An 18,862-nucleotide genomic window follows, 5' to 3' on the forward strand; every position below is an offset into this window, starting at 1 on the left:
TGTCAAAACCACTTTTTGGTCAAAATCAGTGAATATATCCTCATGATCCACTTAATATCCGCACTGTGTGTGCGCTGAAAAAATAATCTAGTGTTAATACACAGATAGGCTCTGTAAACGAACATGAAAACAAAGGGTTAACAAAGTGGGCCCACCGCAGCTAGCAACATTGTGGTTAGGGACCACAATGGAAATAAGCCTTTGGGCTTTTTTGTGTTTTTATCCCTGGCTTTTTATGTATTGTAATGTAACAGAGTGCTGTTCTTGTTTTTATATATGAAATAGTCAAATAAAATCAATCAATCAATCAACATGCCTGTTCACAAAGCCTAGGCTGTTTATTAACACTGGATTTTTTTTTTCAGCGCACCCAAAGTATGCATAGGTAGCGTATCGTGAGGAGATATTCACAGATTTTGACAAAAAGTTAATTTGACAACAAGTAGACTCCACCTTTAACAGAACACATGTTGTATTCATAGTGTAAACTGCATTACTTTATTTATTTTATCTGTATGGCTGAGAGTCATTATGTGTGTTGTTTTGGATTCGTGCCAGTGAATTTTGCCAGACTTACCAGGGTAATGGTGTATCCCGTTGGTGAAGACAGCCTCTGTGGGAGGCTGCCCGTTTGCCTGGGGGGGCGGCATGCCAGTAAAACCATTTACACTAATGGGAGAGGGGATGCTGGTCACTGTGGGGGCGCTGATGCCTGGAGGAGTACTGCCACCTGCAGCCACGCCACACACATGGGCAAAAGACAAGAGAGAAACCGTAAGCCTCCCACTGTATTTTTTTCTCTAATACATTATGGAGAAGTTTTTCTTTGACTGCCCACATACTAACTCTCGGAAAATGTCAGAGGGGCCGGTCTAGTGGACCGATGGAGACACTAAATGTCAGGGCTGATTTCTTGTCCAAGTGTGGTCCTATACTGTGACACAACAGCCATTAGGTCTGAATCTTCGACATACTGTGTAAGAAAGAGTGAACACTGTGTGGAGGATTTTCGTTTTGAGTACCAATTATTTCTTTGTCTCAGATGATTGCACTTTATGCCACAATGCTTTATGTTTCATTTGCATGCCTTTAATGCATCTACGAACATGTACAGTACAGATCCTATGTGAAAATATGCCTATTAGAATCCAGTACCCTTTCTTTCCTTGCTACTGTATTTTTCCACTGCAATGCTACAATAAGGCCTTAAAGGGACATTCAGTGTTTTATTCATTTCACATTACACTGCTGCTACCTCTAGAATCTCATACTTTCTATGAGATTATTTATCTACCACCAGATTTAGACATTATAAACACTTCAATAGATTGATTTAGTAAGTACAATGGGACTTGCTTTCTATAATTGGTCACTCTGATCCATTGCATGCTTTTTGTTGCCCTTTCAGTGAGTACGTATTGCTAATACGCAAAATGGAGAAAACCACCCAGCAAACACCTCGGTCGATAATATGCGTAAAAGAGACAATTCCAATGGCGGATTGGAAATACATAAAACTCCAGAATGGTCCTTTAACCATTGGTTGTTTCACATCTGTTACCTGACGTTGGGGTCATGGGTCCTCCCGGGAGGCCATTGATGGTGGTCATGTGCTGCATCTGGGCAGCAGCGAAGGCAGCCATGGGACTGAGGTAGCCTCCCTGGCCTACAGATGCCATCAATGCCGCCTGCTGCTGCACCTGCACAAACAAGGGGAAGGGGATTGTAAAGAAGGTCAAGAATAGCAGGGGTTATTAAAGAAAAAAAAGGGAGGTACAACAGAACATAGTAGCTAAAAATCAAATCAAATGGTTTGATACATTTTTTTTAAAGGAGCACTATGTACCTGTGGGTATGCCAGAGAACTGAACATTGTATAAGATATATTTTAAAGGAGATCCTAGGAAAAGCAATATTACTTATTGGAGGGAGCTCGTTTTTTTTATTTTTTTCTCGATATTTCAGATTCATATGTGAGCTTGTATCGAGCACTCCATTTGAATATTATGGTTCAGTGAATAAATAAGTGTGAATAAAAAGAGGTTTTGCGGGGTTTAGCTTGCCTGTGCGTAGGCTCCGTAGGCTCCAAACTGCAGGGCCATAGGGTTGAAGATGCCCATCTGACCAGCCATCTGCTGCATGCGGCGGATGGTGCGCTCCTTATCCGTGTCGGCGAACTTTACCACCAGACTGGATGAGGCCCCCTGTGCACCCACCCATCCACCCACCCACACAACATACATGTGCCAGGCAGTACATGTCAGTGAGTGTGTATAGACAGAAACAAATGATAATAGAAGCTTGTATCTGCACACTCGTACACACACACACACACACACACACACACACACACACACACACACACACACACACACACACACACACACACTGGCCTCAGAGCTTTACTTGGCAACCATTGCCTTGTAAAATAGTTAGGATGGGTCACATGCAAAAGGATACATTTCCTTACTGGGATTAATAAAGTATAGCTTAACTTAACTTTAAGAAGGCAATTATTAAGCACCCTGTGACTCGTCTCTTTTACCATGTGACTCACCCCTCTCACGTACATTTACTTGCACACACACACACACACACACGTGTACGCACGCACGCACGCACACACGCACGCACGCACGCACGCACGCACACACACACACACAGTAACATACACACAGTTAGTGCGTTAGTATAGTGTACTCACAGGCATTGTCTGGCTGCCGTGTAGGGCACTGATGGCTGACTGAGCTTCAGCATGAGAAGAGTATTTTACAAATGCACAGCCTAAAGAAAGCGAGAGAGAGAGAGAGAGAGAGAGAGAGAGAGAGAGAGAGAGAGAGAGAGCGAGAGAAAGAGATAGATAGATAGAGAGAAGGAAATAGAAAATTAATGAAGGAAAAAAAGAGACAATGAGAACCAAAGACAAAAAAACTGCTTAAAAGTGTATCGGAGCTTTACAGCAAGACATTGGCACTAACAAGACACAAAGTAAAAAAGTTTTCCATTCTTTGAAAGGCTGCATGGCTCAGTTCCCTACTGTGTAACAGCAACAAACATCCAGTGAACAAAGCCCTCTTTGCTGCAGACCAGGGTTCCATCAGTGTTGATCGACGCTCAATACTCGGGCTAAACATGCCACTCTGACACCATTAACACATTTGGTATCGTCTGATGGGGCTTAAAATGCCACAGCGTTCGGGTGTCGCTTTACTATTGACAAGGCCCGTTGATGAATTTGAATGATCAAGTTCCCAGTAATTATTGAGCTAAGCCCACTTAGCCGAGAAAGCAGGCTGATGAGGCCTTGTTAATGGAGCTTCACGGAGGAATCAGAATGATCAAGCTCACTGTAATCATCAGGCTTAGTTATCATCGGGCCTCATTGATTGGCTGTTAAGCCCGCTGATGAACTTCATGCAGTGAACTTGTGTAGCACTCTGACAACATTTTCCAAAGGACATTTTTCTGGCATGACATCAAGTCCCGGTGGTTAATAAGGAGGTCGACTTGATTTTTTCCCCCGCCATGTAGGTCGACTCATAAGGTTAATGGGGTTCATCTTTAAGGACTTGCTGGTTTTATATCTCTCATCCCTCCGGGTAGAAGCTTTCACATGGCATTTACTGTTGGAATTTACAGAAACTACAGTATTCTTATGTAAGCGCACTTGGACACCACTCAACATGGAGAACTTTTGCAAAGTCACCAACTTTGAAAAGGCCAAATCATTTCTGTGCAGTAGCCTGTGAAAAAAGGTCTGCCGGCTCACAGTCATAAACAGCTTACAAACTCACCTTTGCTGTTTCCGTCGGGACCTCTGAGGATGGTGCATTCCTCGATGCCGCCGAAGGCCTCGAAAAGGCGCCGCACGTCGTCCTCCGACTGTTGCTTGTTGAGCATGCCGACAAAGAGCTTTCTGTCTTCTAAAAGGAAAAGGAACAGGTCACGATCAGAGGACCAGAGATGCCTTTTGATAATCTACATTAGGACAGGTTATGTTCTCTGAAATAGCAGTCAACTGGCTCACACTGAGTTGCATGCAACAAAAAAAACATCTTTACATCTTTATTTGTTTTGTATGACGCTTCTGATTTGAAACTATTTTCACATCATTCTTGGTGGGTATGATTGTTCTTAACATAGGGTTTGTGATCATAGGTCGGAGCTCAGCTCCGTTTGAGGAAAAACATCAGCAATGCAATAACAATAGAAGGGCAATTTAAATAGTCAGCCAAATTACTCATCTGCTTTAATAGAAGTGATCTCTTTATCTACCCCACCAGCTGGTAGGACTCACTAAAGAAGAGTTAGGGTGAGTTCACAACATGCTGTGGTCTCTCTGGTTAACTTTAGATGAATCCCTGATAGACCAGTGGGTGAGACAAATGGAACAATAAATCTAGTCTTCATATCTTATGTTGTCAATAAGTTGTCAATATTTATTACGAGAAGAAAGACACCACAGGCATTAGACGAGACAGATGCGTTGGTGTGCCTGTCCTCTCTCAGGACATCATTAACATTTAATGGAAGTCTCAGTGAAGCTTCATGGCAGGTCTGTCAAGGGAGCTCTGTTTACATTTATCAACGCACTTGGTTGAAACAATGATCATAACACAAATAACATGTTATAGTCTATGCATATAAGTATGTGTGTGTTATGTTAAATCCAGCAGACAACTGCATGAAAGTGGGGTTGAATGGGAAGCTAATGAACATCCCCCCCCCCCCCCCAAACGTGGCATCAAGTCACACAGCATCCAATTGAATTCATATGTTGGTATATTTCTCATTCATGAACAAATAGCATAGCAATCACCCTTTTTTACACATAGCAACTGCAGTTCTCTTTGACCCTAGATGTAAAAAATAAATAAATCTGTATTTTAGTCAGATCATTTGGTAAAGACACAGTGTGGACCAAAAGCAACCCGTAACATAAAGCAAATTGATCTCTTTCAAATTTCTCTGTAAACAAACTTTTTTTTTAACGCCGTCAAAAAAACATTATCTGGTCAAAATGATGGCATACATACAGATTGTACATGTGTGAGCCTCAGTGAAATATAGCCAGACTGAGGTCGGCCATCAGTTCATTAGTCACCATGACAGCGTGATTGAGTCACTGAAACAGTGTTTTGAGGGAAAATGTTGAAGCTGACGGCGAAAGTGTGGTAGTGCACAACAGTAGCAGATGTGTCGGTGTGCAAGGCCGTCTGTTTTTACGTAACACAGAATCTGAGCTTTGTGGAAATGGATGTATATGTTGGGAAATTAATGAGCCTCAGAGTGCAATTGCCTCTGAGTGCGCGCTGAGAATGAACGCGCGCGCGCGTGTGTAGGTGATGTAAACTTGTGTGTGTACTTCGCATGCGTGCTTAGGGTCCGTTCCCCACCGCCTGTGCCTGACAGGGTGTCCTTGCCGAGTCAACAAGACTAATCTGCGCTCTGGCCTTGCACTGGGGGTTGGGGGGGGGGGGGTGGAGGGTGTTTACAAGAGTGGAGCGCACATCAGCGGTGGATGACACACACACACACACACACACACACACACACACACACACACACACACACACACACACACACACACACACACACACACACACACACACACACACACACACACACACACACAATCTTGAAATGTTTGGCCCACCCACCTTCTCACACACACATACACATTCACGGTTACACACCTCATTGGTGGACAAAGCCTGTAGGTCCCCAGGGAAGGCACTAATAAACATTACATCTATCTTTGGGAAAGGACATCAAAGGTGGCTGACACACACACACACACACACACACACACACACACACACACACACACACACACACACACACACACACGCAAATCAATATACATCAGAGTGTCAACAACGATGTAAAGCGCTCTCTCTCTCTCCCTCACTCACACAAACACACTGCAGACACCATATGACAATGACTTCCTGATTTACCTTTAGTGTAATTTGAAGTCAGTAAGAATATTACCAGGAATCCTAAAAAGTTTTGCAATATAACGGCATTATTTATTTTTCAGAAAGTAACTTAGTAGACTTACTCAATTATTGCATCTTGGTATAATTTTGGGGGATCTTCACTTATTTGAGTATTTGAGCATTTGTATTTCCAAAGCTGCCTCCTGTTCAACTCCACTACATTTCAGAAGGAAATATTGTCACTCTTGTTTCATTACATATAACTGATGGATATAGTTACTTTGACTTTTCAGATTTTTATTTTAAGTATATACATTCTAAAAGACAATTAAAGATTAGACCTATATCTGCGTGTCTATTTTTTAATTTAAGAACTTTTACTTTTTATGCTTTACGTAGATATCGCTGCTAGCAGATCAGTAGCAGGAAATACACTCATATAATGGCATATTTTCACTGCTCCATGGATATATGGATCTGGACACTTTTTCCACCACTGCAATTAGAAAAAAAATAGCAATCTGACAGAAGAGAATAAACAAAGAGACGCAGTAATAATCTCGGAAATATAAAAGTGTGGAGGATCAAAGTGGGCTGTGTAGACGTCCTGCTTTGCCCCTATATACTTTGCTTCCTCGCACCTGTTCCCTCTCGCTCAATCATCAATCATCCTCAGAGCTCCACCAAACTAAATAGAAGAGGATGTCGCACAATCTCTCTTCCTTTCCTTATAGGTTTTTTTTCCCCAAGTCTAACACCTCTCTCTCAGCCTGTATGCTCATCTCTGCTTATCAACCTTAAACTTCTTGCTTGTCCCCCCCCCCCTCCTTCCTCTACCTTTCGTTTCCCTCTTTTTCTTGTGACTTGAGAATCACCCTGGTGCCAATTATATTAACAACTAGCAAAGTTTGAAAGACTCCGGTCAAACTGCATCAATCTTGTCTGGTACAGTCCATTGATTGATGTCAGGCGCGGGTCACTACACGTCTAGACATAGAAAAAAAATGCGCTTTAAGCCGTCCTGGCTGTCAATACGGCGCGGACACGTGCAAAATACCAGACGAGAGAGAGACATCCACTTTTTCAGTCGGACGGATCTTGCCATTTCAATCTGCCCTTCCTTTGGCTGATACCAACTCGTGACAATGGCATTTGCTTTTGTGTTATTAAAGCCGTTTTGACAGACACTTTAATTGACCTGTTTTCCTGTTATTCTATCATGGCAAGCCACACATGTCTTGGAGTGCGCCATGTACATGCATCGGCACATATGATGAACACTGTAAGAAAAGGAGCTGAAGGCCAAGCCGGCCCCGGGTGAAGGCCTGTTTACATAATGTGTTCTGAACACAGTAGGCTCTGGCCAGGCCGCGCTGTCAGCCTGTGTAGAGGGTACAGGGGGCCCTTGTCTAATGGGACAGATAATGGTGAGGCTGATGTGCACAGGCAGCATGTTTGTATAGGGCTAGAACAAAAGAAGGAAGGCAGAAAGGAAGGGGGGAAGAAAGAAGGAAGGATGGCTATACAGTACCTCCTCGACTCTCACTGTCCGCTGGCTTCACCTGGATTGGTCTGTTCATCTGTGACAGAGAGAGAGAGAGAGAGAGAGAGAGAGAGAGAGAGAGAGAGAGAGAGAGAGAGAGAAGCAGAAAGAGGACAAAGAAGACAAAGAAGACAGTAAACATCATGTACTCATGTAATAGCACATGCTTTCAATCATTCTCTTTCCAAAAAAACCCCCAAAAGATGTTTCGAAATCACTCATCATGATTGTGTGTAAAGTGTATTGAAAATCTCCAAAGCTGTAGCACTTATAGCCATTGGGGGAATGGCTGGTTGGGAATATGGGTTTGGAAAATATTATTTGATCTGAGATGAAAGGAGAGAGATGGGTTGGAAAGGGGGGATGAGCAGAGGAATGAAGGGAACGATAGAAAGAGCAATGGAGGGAGGATGACGGAGAGGTAACTATGGGTCAGTGGAGCTGCTGTGACGCACATTGTGGATCCTCTCTTTGGCTGCTGCTGGATGTTATCACTATGTATAGACTGTGTGAATTTTGAGTAGTCAGATACAATGTGGTGAATGTATGCACACGCAAGCACGCACACACGCACGCACGCACGCACGCACGCACGCACACACACACACACACACACACACACACACACACACACACACACACACACACACACACACACACACACACACACACAAATCATAGCAGAGCAAAGCAAAAGGTACCCGTACACACTGTTTAAACATACTATGTTTTAGTTCTCTAACTCCTAAGTCTAACGCTCTTGCACAATCTTTTCTTACCCTTACACACAAGCTTGTACCTACAAGTGCACACACACACATACACACACACACACACACACACACACACACACACACACACACACACACACACACACACACACACACACACAGACACACAGACACACACACACACACACACACACACACACCGTCTGTCCCCCCAGTGAGACCTTTTCCACAGTATGTCCGCCGAGGCCCTCCTTTCATTTCACTCCTGCCTGTCAAACCTTTCCTCTCCGCCTCGCCACCCTGCTAAACGCTCGCCGCCAATCAATTTTTAATAATGCCAATCACCGCGCTGCCAGGAGGAATGAAGGGAGGGAGGGAGGGAGGGAGGGGGAGGGGAGGAGAGAGAGAGAGAGAGAAAGAGAGAGAGAAAGAGAGAGCTGAGGACGAATGGGGAGGAAGGGAAAAGGTCAAGGTTCTGTGCAGCATCAGTGTTTTGCTAAATGTCATTAAATCTTTTTCTTTTCAGTTTGCTGATACAGTCATCGTCCTAATGAATCTCTGGGCTTCTTCCAGATGATTCACTAGACGCTCAAAGCCTTTGAGCGCGAGGACACCATGCCGCTGCGCAAACACAATTAACACTCGGACCTATAGCCCCTTTTTTCTGCCGCTTTTCCCTGTCCTGCTTTTCCAATATTAAATCACATCATTCTCCATAACGCTTATTTAAAATGGAGTTACCCCCATTCCTCCTCCTCCCTCTCCCTCCCTTTGACAGACAAGAGAAACCTACTAATATTTTTAATGTGCTGTGATGCATTATTTATCAGACTGACTGTTGATGTGGGAAAAAAAGACGATTGGGTATAAAGGAATTGGGGAATAGGGGGGCGGGGGGGGGGAAAGGAAGTTAAAAATTAGTTAAAAAAAACGAGAAAGCGAGAACAAAGGCTGTGAATTAAAAAAAAAAAACGTGCTGGGACGGAAAGAGAGAGATTTTTTAGGAAGGATGAGAAAAGAGAAATTAATTGAAAAAAATGTGCCTGTGTGTGTGTTTGTGTGTGTGTGTGTGTGTGTGAGGGGGGGAGGGGGTAATAAAATAAGAAAGTGTGGAGGGAAGGGGGATGGGGGGAGGAATGAGGAAAAAGAGGACATAGGGAGAGATGAGGACATAGATCAGAGTATGGGACAAGGTCAGCCCAGTGCTCCCAGGGGGCCTATAAGCCTGCATACATATGAGCCTTTTTACCGTGACCCATACAAATGGTCTGGCCCTCAATCTGACCTAATTGTGTTCCACCTCCACGGTTTTTATATGCAACACTGCTCGGTATACGATGGCACATATACCCTCTGAGGGTTAGGGGTTTAATTTTCCTAGTGTAATTTTCCTTTACCTTTACCTTTTATTTTATTTTTATTTTTTTAACCGAGACACTCCTCACAGTTATTAATATTCTCTCCCCCTTGACTTCGCTCTCCCCCCTCCGAGCATATCGAAATAATGTTGGGAATAAAGGCGGACTGAAATGAGATACAAATATGGGAACAGAAAAAATTCAAAATAATAATACTAAATAATTTTTCGGACCCTAAAACCACGCTTAAACTTTTCATACTGTCCCCTTGTCATAAAATGGATTTTAGTTTAGAAAAATCTGCAATTTTTTGATTTTGTTTTCATGTTCGTTCTTTACATCTACAATCCCCAGGACCAAACCTCACAGATTAATCAGTGAGCCTCTTCATTTGTCATCCCTAGTCGAGCGGCGACACGCCGAATGTCCCCTCGTAAATTTTTAGACACAGTTCAAAATAATGTTAAGCGGCCGAGCCATTATTTTCTTTTGTCACCCAAAGATGAGCGGAGTTTCATGGGCTCCCTATCAGTGGTTTCCATTATCCCGGTCCCATAAACTGTTTCAAGGTCAGCTTTATCACCCCGCTCATAATAGGGTGAGTTAGCCCCAGCCCACTGGACAACCGATCCCGGAACAGTTGTTAAAACCAGAGGCTCACTAACACGGATAGCTCCCCTCGGACGTCTGTGCTGGTGTTAGCCAAAGCCAGATGGCATCATTGAGCAGCAGGAGCATTACAAAACACAGACAATACAACAAGCTCTCTTTAGCCTAATGCTGCTAGCATGAAAAATCATCTACATTTGACAAAAAAGGTGCTGAGATGCAGAAATATAATATAAACACGTGTACACACACACACACACACACACACACACACACACACACACACACACACACACACACACACACACACACACACACACACACACACACACACACACAAGTGGATAGGCTTAGATCACTAGACAAGCACGCTTATACACGCTTGGCTCATAAACATGCTTAATCACAAATAGGCCTAAGCATCCAAATCCAAGCATGCATGGAAACATACAACACATTAGACACACAGACACACACACACACACACACTATACAATAGTGTTAATGCATCCTTGTGAGTCAACGTGTGCTGTAAATTGGCTCATCTCTCAGCATGCACACCTAATACTCCGCATGTAGCGTGCTGTTTCTCCTCAGCCTATTCATCCACGCCGTATACGCCTTTTAAAAAAAACACAAGCGAGTGCACACACACATACTCACAAGCAGGCTTAGCTCCATTGTTGCTGAAAGTCCACCTCAGCAGCCTTGTGTTAGTGTGGCCTTGGTGTCCTACATGATCGACAGCTCAGAAAGAACTGCGGCTACACAAATGCACGGGGCACGACCACCCACACACACACACACACACGCACACACACACACACACACACACACACACGTACACGTACACACACACACACACACACACACACACACACACACACACACACACACACACACACACACACACACACACACACACACGTACACGTACACACACACTCTCTCGCTTTCTCTCTTGCTACACTCCTCTGTTGATTATGTAACTCAATGACAGTGCTCTGCCTCAGTGCTGCCACAGACTCCCTGCTAACTAGAGGCTGAGGGAATACATGGTCTGCATACAATCTGTGCTGTCCCAAACTGGCGAGTCATTCTTCTTGGGTCTGGAGTGAATGTTTAGCGAAGGCCCTCACGATGAACTCAAAATAGTGTGGGACTGTGTGGTTTTGCTATATTGGATTCCACCTTGAAATGGGACAACATTGAAGTCATTGATCTGAGTTGTGCTACTTGTGCAATCCACAAAAACACTGTTAACAATTGGAATTTCTATCCACTGAATTTCTGGATTGCACCTTGTTACGTCAAATGTTCTTCAAATACGGTTTATTGCAGGTTGCTCATGACGCTGCAAGTGCCACCATCTATAGAGTCGCACACAAACTAAGACATGCCCACACACAGTCACTCACACTCCCATCTTGTCTGGGGGGAAACAAATAATATTGAAAGTGTGTGTGCTTTACGAAACTCTGGAGAGGAGGTAGGATTTTCTCATTTTCACCCTCGTCTGGCAGATGTGTTTTTGCAAGAGAAAGAGAGAAAGAGAGAGAGAGAGAGAGTGGAGCAGAGCAGTGCAGGCCAGGTCATTTCATTATCACAGTGAGAAAGCACTCCATGAAACTCTCCCAGGGAAGCAAGGGAAGGCTGCCTTCATAATATCCCTCTTCTCCTATTGTCAAAACGTGCTCTACTTTACATTCTGCACCTGAAGGCCCCTTCTTTTCTCTCTCTTTCATTCTGTCTCCCTCCCGTCTCATTGTGGTGGAGGTGTTTGTCTTTCTCTGAGCTTTGCGTTCATACATATATTTACCGATTCATTAGTGCACTCAGTGTATGTGTAAAAAATGCGTCTGAAAGGGAGCCGCATCTCCAGATGTTGAGATTCTCTGCACTGGCACTCAAACTTGGACCCGCTTTCCAAAAGTATCTGCAACGTGCACAACACTCATCTTGGGATGGAAACATGCCAATAGAAACATTAGCTGAACAAATATGGTTATAATCCTGAGATGCCTTGGGGGAAGGCAGGCCAAGGGGAAAAGAAAACCTCAGTGGCAAGATTAGCTGAAAAACTAGAAACATTTATCAGCTATGTATGTACTAGATTTCACTAGTGGTCACAAGGAGGACAAGCTATTTTAAAAAGTATTGATTTTTACATTTATTCACATAGTCGTGGAATACCCCCCTGCATCTCCATCAAAGCTCCTACACCCCATGAAGAATTTACATTTTATTGACTTAAGTAGCCTCTTGAGTCAGAGAAGTATTTTTATCTGTAGCTTTATCTGTAGCAAAAAAGGGGCAACTTACACCCTTACACCACCAGCGCTACCACCGCAGACTGCAGAGAGTAGTGATGTAGTGTGGAACTGGAATCGTGTGTGTGTGTGAGGAGGGGAATGTCATGGCACAAGATTGTGTTCGTCAGGAGCAAGATTCAGGTCAGCCAGTCAAATAGCATTGCCTCATCTCGTACTAAGTGATCCTCTTTGCAAATGCAGCTCTAGGCTAATCTGGGTGACAAATGTTTTCCAACAAGTCACTGAGGAGACAAAGTTGTTGCATTTAATATTAATTTTTTTTTTTAGTTCGCTGAATTTACCCTATGCTAGCAACATGCTAGCTCATGTCCTATTCAGCACCACTGAATAGGACATGAGGAGCGGTTAAAAGTATATTTCCGTAAACTACAGATTTTATTAAATATATGCATGACCAAAAGTATTTTCACTGCTGAATCATTTATTGACAAATAAATGAAGGTAGTGGAGCAGGCATTTTGTTTATTACGTCTGAAATGTGTTTTATTTTATGTGGTCAACTCGGTGCGTCCTATGCAGTGATGACTAACACACTGTCAGGATTGAGCAAGTAAAGTAGTTTCGGCTTGAGAATGTCAAACATTCAATGACACATTTTAGCTAGTGAGTCACAATGCTTGTATAGACATACTCCCTTTTTTTGTCATATTGGTAGAAAATAACAAAAAAATTAAAATGCTTTTTAATTTAGCATGCTATGGGAAACATCTTTTTACTTTGTACATTGTCTTCACGTTTTTTCCTAAAATACTCAGAATGGAAAGGGGTTCCCCAAGCTGTAGTCTCACAAGATAAGCTGGCAAATACAACATGTTTTCAAAACAGAAATACATGTTGTGACAATGTCAATCAATGCGTTTGTCGCATGTTATTACGAAGTGATGACGTCCGTACAGGAGATAAGCCTGCTCAGGCACGGGTTGTACCTGAAGCAGAGTGAGGGTAGGCTAGCGGTTATTAACTGGGGATGGAGGACAACAATGCTTCCGGGGCTACTGGTCCTAGTGTGAGAGCGCCCTGCAGTTTATCTGTAGCAGTGTTGACGAGTGCTTGAAAGTCAAATCCCACTTAAATTCCCATCTGGTTTGACCTCTACAAATGTCTATACATCTCGGTAAGTTTTTTTTTCTTTCTTCCCTTGCCCTGTAGTTCTTCATCCTGACATATGGCCAAACACCAAAGCTCTTCTTTGATGTTAAAGAGAAACATATTGCAGAGGGATCAGTGTATGCGTGTGTGTGAGGGTGAGGAGGGGACTGTAAAGCTAAAACATCCCAATCTCTTTCCTTTTGTTGCCTGCTCTTCTCCTTTATCCCTTCTCATCTTTACAGACAAACAGAGATGGGCAATCTGTTTCCCGTCAGATCAAGGATGAGAGGAGTATTTTCTGACTACGGGACAGCCTGGCCTAGTTGTTTGGGCTGGGATTGAGTGGCATTACCATAGCCAGGCTGAGGGGAGGGAAGCAAAATAAATATACGAGAGAGTTATTAAAAAAAACATCCAGATGAATTATGAATTGGCAGAGATTGTGCTTTCTTTTGGCTGTGACAACGCATCACTGAGGTGGCTACTAGAACACTGCCGTGGCTGCAGTGTGCATTATGGCAATTGAGACAGTGGCCCTTGTGTATAAATATTTCCTTATGTTTCAAATGTTGCAAGATGATGAAGCACTGCACCAAAACTTGCTCGGACAACAGCATTCACGCCAAAATAATTCTAAGGACTTCTTGCGGTCTAATCTAGAGAAGAGGTTGCATGTTAAATGGACTGAATTGGAAGTAGTTTCCCTATATCCTAACCCTGAAATCCCTCTCAGAGCAGCCGTGTGAATGAAAAATGCAGTCACCATCTTTCCCTGGCCCTGTTTCTATATGCTGCTGCTCGCTCTGTGTGTGCTGCCGCCCTGCTAGCGTCTAGCGAGATCACTACGTCTCCACATAGGCGGATGAAAGGGAAAACACACACAGATCACAAAAGGAGGCAAGCCTCCCTGTGCAACCCTCTGATCATCGCTGATTCCTTTCCTCAACATGGCTTTTACGCGCCGTTCGAGCGTACACGCAACATGAACAAAGAGGGTGAGAGACAGGCATACACGCAGGACACACACAGATACATCAGAGAGCGCGTGGAAGATCATACTTGGGAACAGCAATGCACACGTGCGACAAAATAATCCAAAATAATTTATTCTCTTTTTTGTACTTCCCGGTTAGCTTTTTTTCCCCCTCTGTGCACATTAACTAGCTCGGAAAATACTTTCTCCAACTTTCTGAAGATACGAAAAAAGAAAAAAAAAAGATTACAAAACACAGACATTTTCTAAAGCTGCAAGTTATCACACCCCCCTCCGCTCCTCCTCCACTCCTTTTTTCTCTTCTGCCTGCTAGTTGGTGGAGAACAGCGATGCTTTTCTCACATCCATTGTTTGATCCATTTCACACCAGCCCACCTCTTCTTTATCTCCTCCTGTTTTCTCCTTCTCTCACTGGCACGCAGCCCTGAACGCTCGCAGTATAGTGGGACGGCTTTGGAGCCATTTTTGAATAAGAGGTTAAAATGCAAATGTGATGCTTTCTTTCTGGTTCTCATTCTACAATTGTTCCACATCTTATTACTCCCTTCTTTCTTCTTCTTCCTAATCTTTTTCTACACAATTTTTTTCTGGAATAGAGTAAATCACTTTGAGTGTGAGATCTTTTTCTTTCCACTGACCCCCCCCCCCCCCCCCCACACACACACACACTCCTGTTCCACTCCATCTTTTCAGCGCTGCACCTGGATGAGAATCGATGTGGAATGAGAGTGGACAGGGTTTTTTTTTTGCTTCCTGCGAACACTTTAATGGGAATCGACGGTTGAAAATTCGGTTGTCACATCGTAACTGGAGAGAAAAAGCACATCATCTGCACCCCCAAATGATTTTAGCCTGTCAAAACCTGTTATAGCTTCACACTTGCCTGTGACATGCACTTGTACATACGCTACACTCTCACACAGTGCAATGTGTAAATGAGATGCACAGTCACACACAGATGCATACACAATCAACACATTCACATTGATACACATACATACATAAAACATGAATGCACAGAGCACGTAGAGATGTTTAATTTAGCTGCTTTTGACACAAGTCTGACTCTAAAAGTCCACTGTAGGCCATGGACACAGACCCATTATCACTCCCTGGCTCGATCCATCACAACAAGGGGCATTGCTAATAGAGGAGAGTGCACGCACAAGTGCAACCGAGCCCCTCAAGATAGTTACATAATTATAAGAACAGCACCTTGATAATCAACAACCCTGATGTTGCCATGGGGACTATGGCTTTCACTATAAAAAGAAAGGATCTATATGCGGAGGCGGTTGAGGGCGGAGGTGTGGAGCGAGGCCGCGAGAGAAAGAAAGAGGAGAAGACAAGGAGAATGAGAGAGTGTGAGAAAATTGGTGTGAGAGGAGTGAAGGTGTCGCCGAGGGGCTGAGCAGCTCTCTGTTTATGTGCGAGTGTGCGTCTGTGTGCATAGTGCACTGGCATGTGCAACATTACAAGTGTTTCAAAACCCCTTGACTGTGTGCACCAAGTGTGTTTTGTGTACGTATGTGGGGATGACAAGGACATCATGTGATAGAGTTTGATAGTAAGTGAGAAGAGGAGACAGAGAAGAGAAGGGAAAAAAAGAAGCTACCTAGAGAAAGTGGACAATTTTCAGCCTTTCTCTCCCTCCCCCTCTAAGCTGACTGCATTGCCTGGGCTTTGCAGCATATAGTGAAGATTAGGCCAGACGAGAAAGCCATAAATTCTACTTTTCTCTTTTCAGAGGTGAACATAAATCATGGCTGGTACTGCCGTGCCATCACTGGGTTTTTGCTTTTCACTTATCTAATGAATAAAAAAACAAGTTCAAAAGCTGTCATATTCTGTACCGGGCAGACTACTCTCACTTCCACTCCCCCTTGACCCCCCCCCCCGTGCAGACACACACAACTATTGTCCGCTTCTCCAGCCACCACTGGGGTACAGAGGCGATGAGTGGGTTTTACATAATTGGGAGTATTCATGAGCTGCATAGTACTGGACGGTGTGTGTGCATGTGTGAGAGTGTGAGAGCTGACTTGAAAGGCCTGTGCATATGAAATATACCTTACTGCATATGCAAATGTAAATATAGACACAAATTGGCAAACACACCATGAATGAACTCAGCAAGGAACTTTTTATGTTCAAACACACATACAAATGGTCACATGCATGCGCTCACACTAAACACATGCATGCACGCACGCACGCACGCACACAGGCACGCACACAGGCACGCACGCACACACACACAACACACACACACACACACACACACACACACACACACACACACACTCTCTGTCTCATGAGGTTAGGGGGTGAGGAGATGGTGTAATGAGCTGTCACTCACAACAGCCTTCCCTTGTATTGGAAAAGGGCAGGCAGAGGGACTCAGTTATGAAAAACAAAAAATAAAAAAATCAGTCAAGATCCGGGTCATTAGATCCAGCATTACAAATTCAGACCATCAAATATTTGGGACTTACCAATGGTTGAGCCTCTAACTATAACTGAATTCATTTCAATTCAATTCAATTCAATTCAATTCAATTCAATTCAATTCAATTCAATTCAATTCAATTCAATTCAATTCAATTCAATTCAATTCAATTCAATTCAATTCAAAAGGTTGGTCTGAACATGGCCTAAGTGGACGTAAAGTGACGGTGGAAACAGAGACCAAGAGTGAGGGGGAGGAAAGTATTGTACGGAGGAGGCTTGCACTGTCCAACTAAAACCCTGCAATGGCTTTCCGCCGAGCATAACCTCGATAATCTCTGCTCTCTCTGAACTGCCCTGGCCTGAAATGACAGGAGGGTATAGGAAGATCCAGACAGACATATGAGAGATCAGCCACCCCCTCCGCCCCCCCTCCACACACACACACACACACACACACACACACACACACACACACACTCCTTCTCTCGCCTGAATATTTCCATCAAATAATCACTAATTCCACACTCCCTGCCTGATTAAATATAGAAGAGCCAGGAAGGGAGGAATAACAGAGAGAGAGAGAGAGAGAGAGTGAGAGAGAGAGAGAGATGTGTTGGGAACAGAGGAACAGAGCAGATCGAGGGAGGAGAAGAGAGGAGTGAGATTGGAAGAGGAGGAGTAAGAAGAAAGCGATACAGTCAAATCTGCCTGTTGGCTCCACCAAAGAAACAACAGGGAGTTTTTCAGTAAGACAGCTCAATTGGCTCCCAGCTAGGACCCAGGTGGGCGATGTGAATGTTCTCTCACTCCCACACACTTAAGAGTCAAAAATATGCACACGCGCGTGATTGAACGCAGTATACACATACGCACATCATGCGAGCACTGGTGTTTGCATGTTCTGTACCAGCGTGTCTACATTCGTGCACAAGATGCACACACACAATTACGACAACACACACAGGGCAGAGGGGAATCATATTCTGTCTTTGTGTTTGTGTGTGAGCAGCCAACGTCTTTTTGTGAAGGAAAAATGGGCAGAATGTCAAGCTACATCTTTCTAACTTCTACTGTTTATTATACTCATTCATTCTCACATATTCAAAAATGATGCCTTCCGCTATTCAGTGGCATGCAATAATGTCAAACGCTAACTCCCTCTACATTTCCAAATCTAAGAAAAAGCCAAAATGATACTGAGGAAGAAGAAAGATTGAATAGGTGACCATGAATAGGTGCGTGTATGCGGCACAGCACTTTGGTTACAATATGAAACATTCCTCCTACACTATATTTTCTCTTTTAACTCTCCAGCGCGGTCTCTTTTCCGTGTCTTTGTTCTTAACCGCCTTTCTTTCTTCATTTACATGTGTGTCTTTTGTCAACCTCCTCTGTTTCTTTCCCTCTGCGACACTGAGGGGTTTAGCTAATGATAAAAAGAAGGTGGTCTGGAAACTAAATGTGTGAGAGAGTTTTAAGTAGCAGCAACAGAGCAGCAGTAGGTTCTTTCCTGGGGGAAGTGAGAAAGAGGGGAGGAGAGGGGAATACAATTTCATTATTAATGGAGGAAGAGTTCCTTCAAATTGAACGTGTAAAGTATCTACACAGCTGCCTTTCCTTTCAAACAAGGGGAGGAGACCTGAATGAAGAAGGTTTTCATTTTCGCCTTAGTCTGGTGTAGTTCGCTAGTGTTCATTGTCTTTCTTTCACTAATGCAGCCTTGGTCTCAGCAGACATCATGAGTAGTAGTGTAAAAAGGAAGAAATAAAGCATTAATCGTCTTCTCTAAAATTGAAAATGTTGAATTCATAC

The 18,862-nt window shown here is 43.6% G+C and overlaps 1 protein-coding gene across 7 annotated transcripts in view; it reads right to left on the reverse strand.

Moving 5' to 3' along the window:
- The window catches only part of celf4 (CUGBP, Elav-like family member 4), a gene marked incomplete at both ends in the record, with an annotated part of 72,906 nt that overhangs the window by 5,780 nt on the left and 48,264 nt on the right, over nt 1-18,862 (reverse strand). For 2 of the 7 annotated variants that reach the window (XM_080026890.1, XM_080026888.1), the window contains 6 exons: nt 578-730; nt 1,562-1,700; nt 2,064-2,204; nt 2,705-2,784; nt 3,795-3,923; nt 7,474-7,522. In XM_080026890.1, coding sequence (XP_079883016.1) covers nt 578-730; nt 1,562-1,700; nt 2,064-2,204; nt 2,705-2,784; nt 3,795-3,923; nt 7,474-7,522 — 691 coding nt within the window. Of the gene's footprint in view, nt 1-577; nt 731-1,561; nt 1,701-2,057; nt 2,205-2,704; nt 2,785-3,794; nt 3,979-7,468; nt 7,523-18,862 lie in introns of those variants that run through there. The other 5 variants (XM_080026892.1, XM_080026891.1, XM_080026889.1 and 2 more) reach the window with 4 other exon arrangements.

Source organism: Ammodytes marinus (assembly GCF_949987685.1).
Source record: "Ammodytes marinus genome assembly, chromosome: 4".
Taxonomy (NCBI): Eukaryota; Metazoa; Chordata; class Actinopteri; order Uranoscopiformes; family Ammodytidae; genus Ammodytes; species Ammodytes marinus.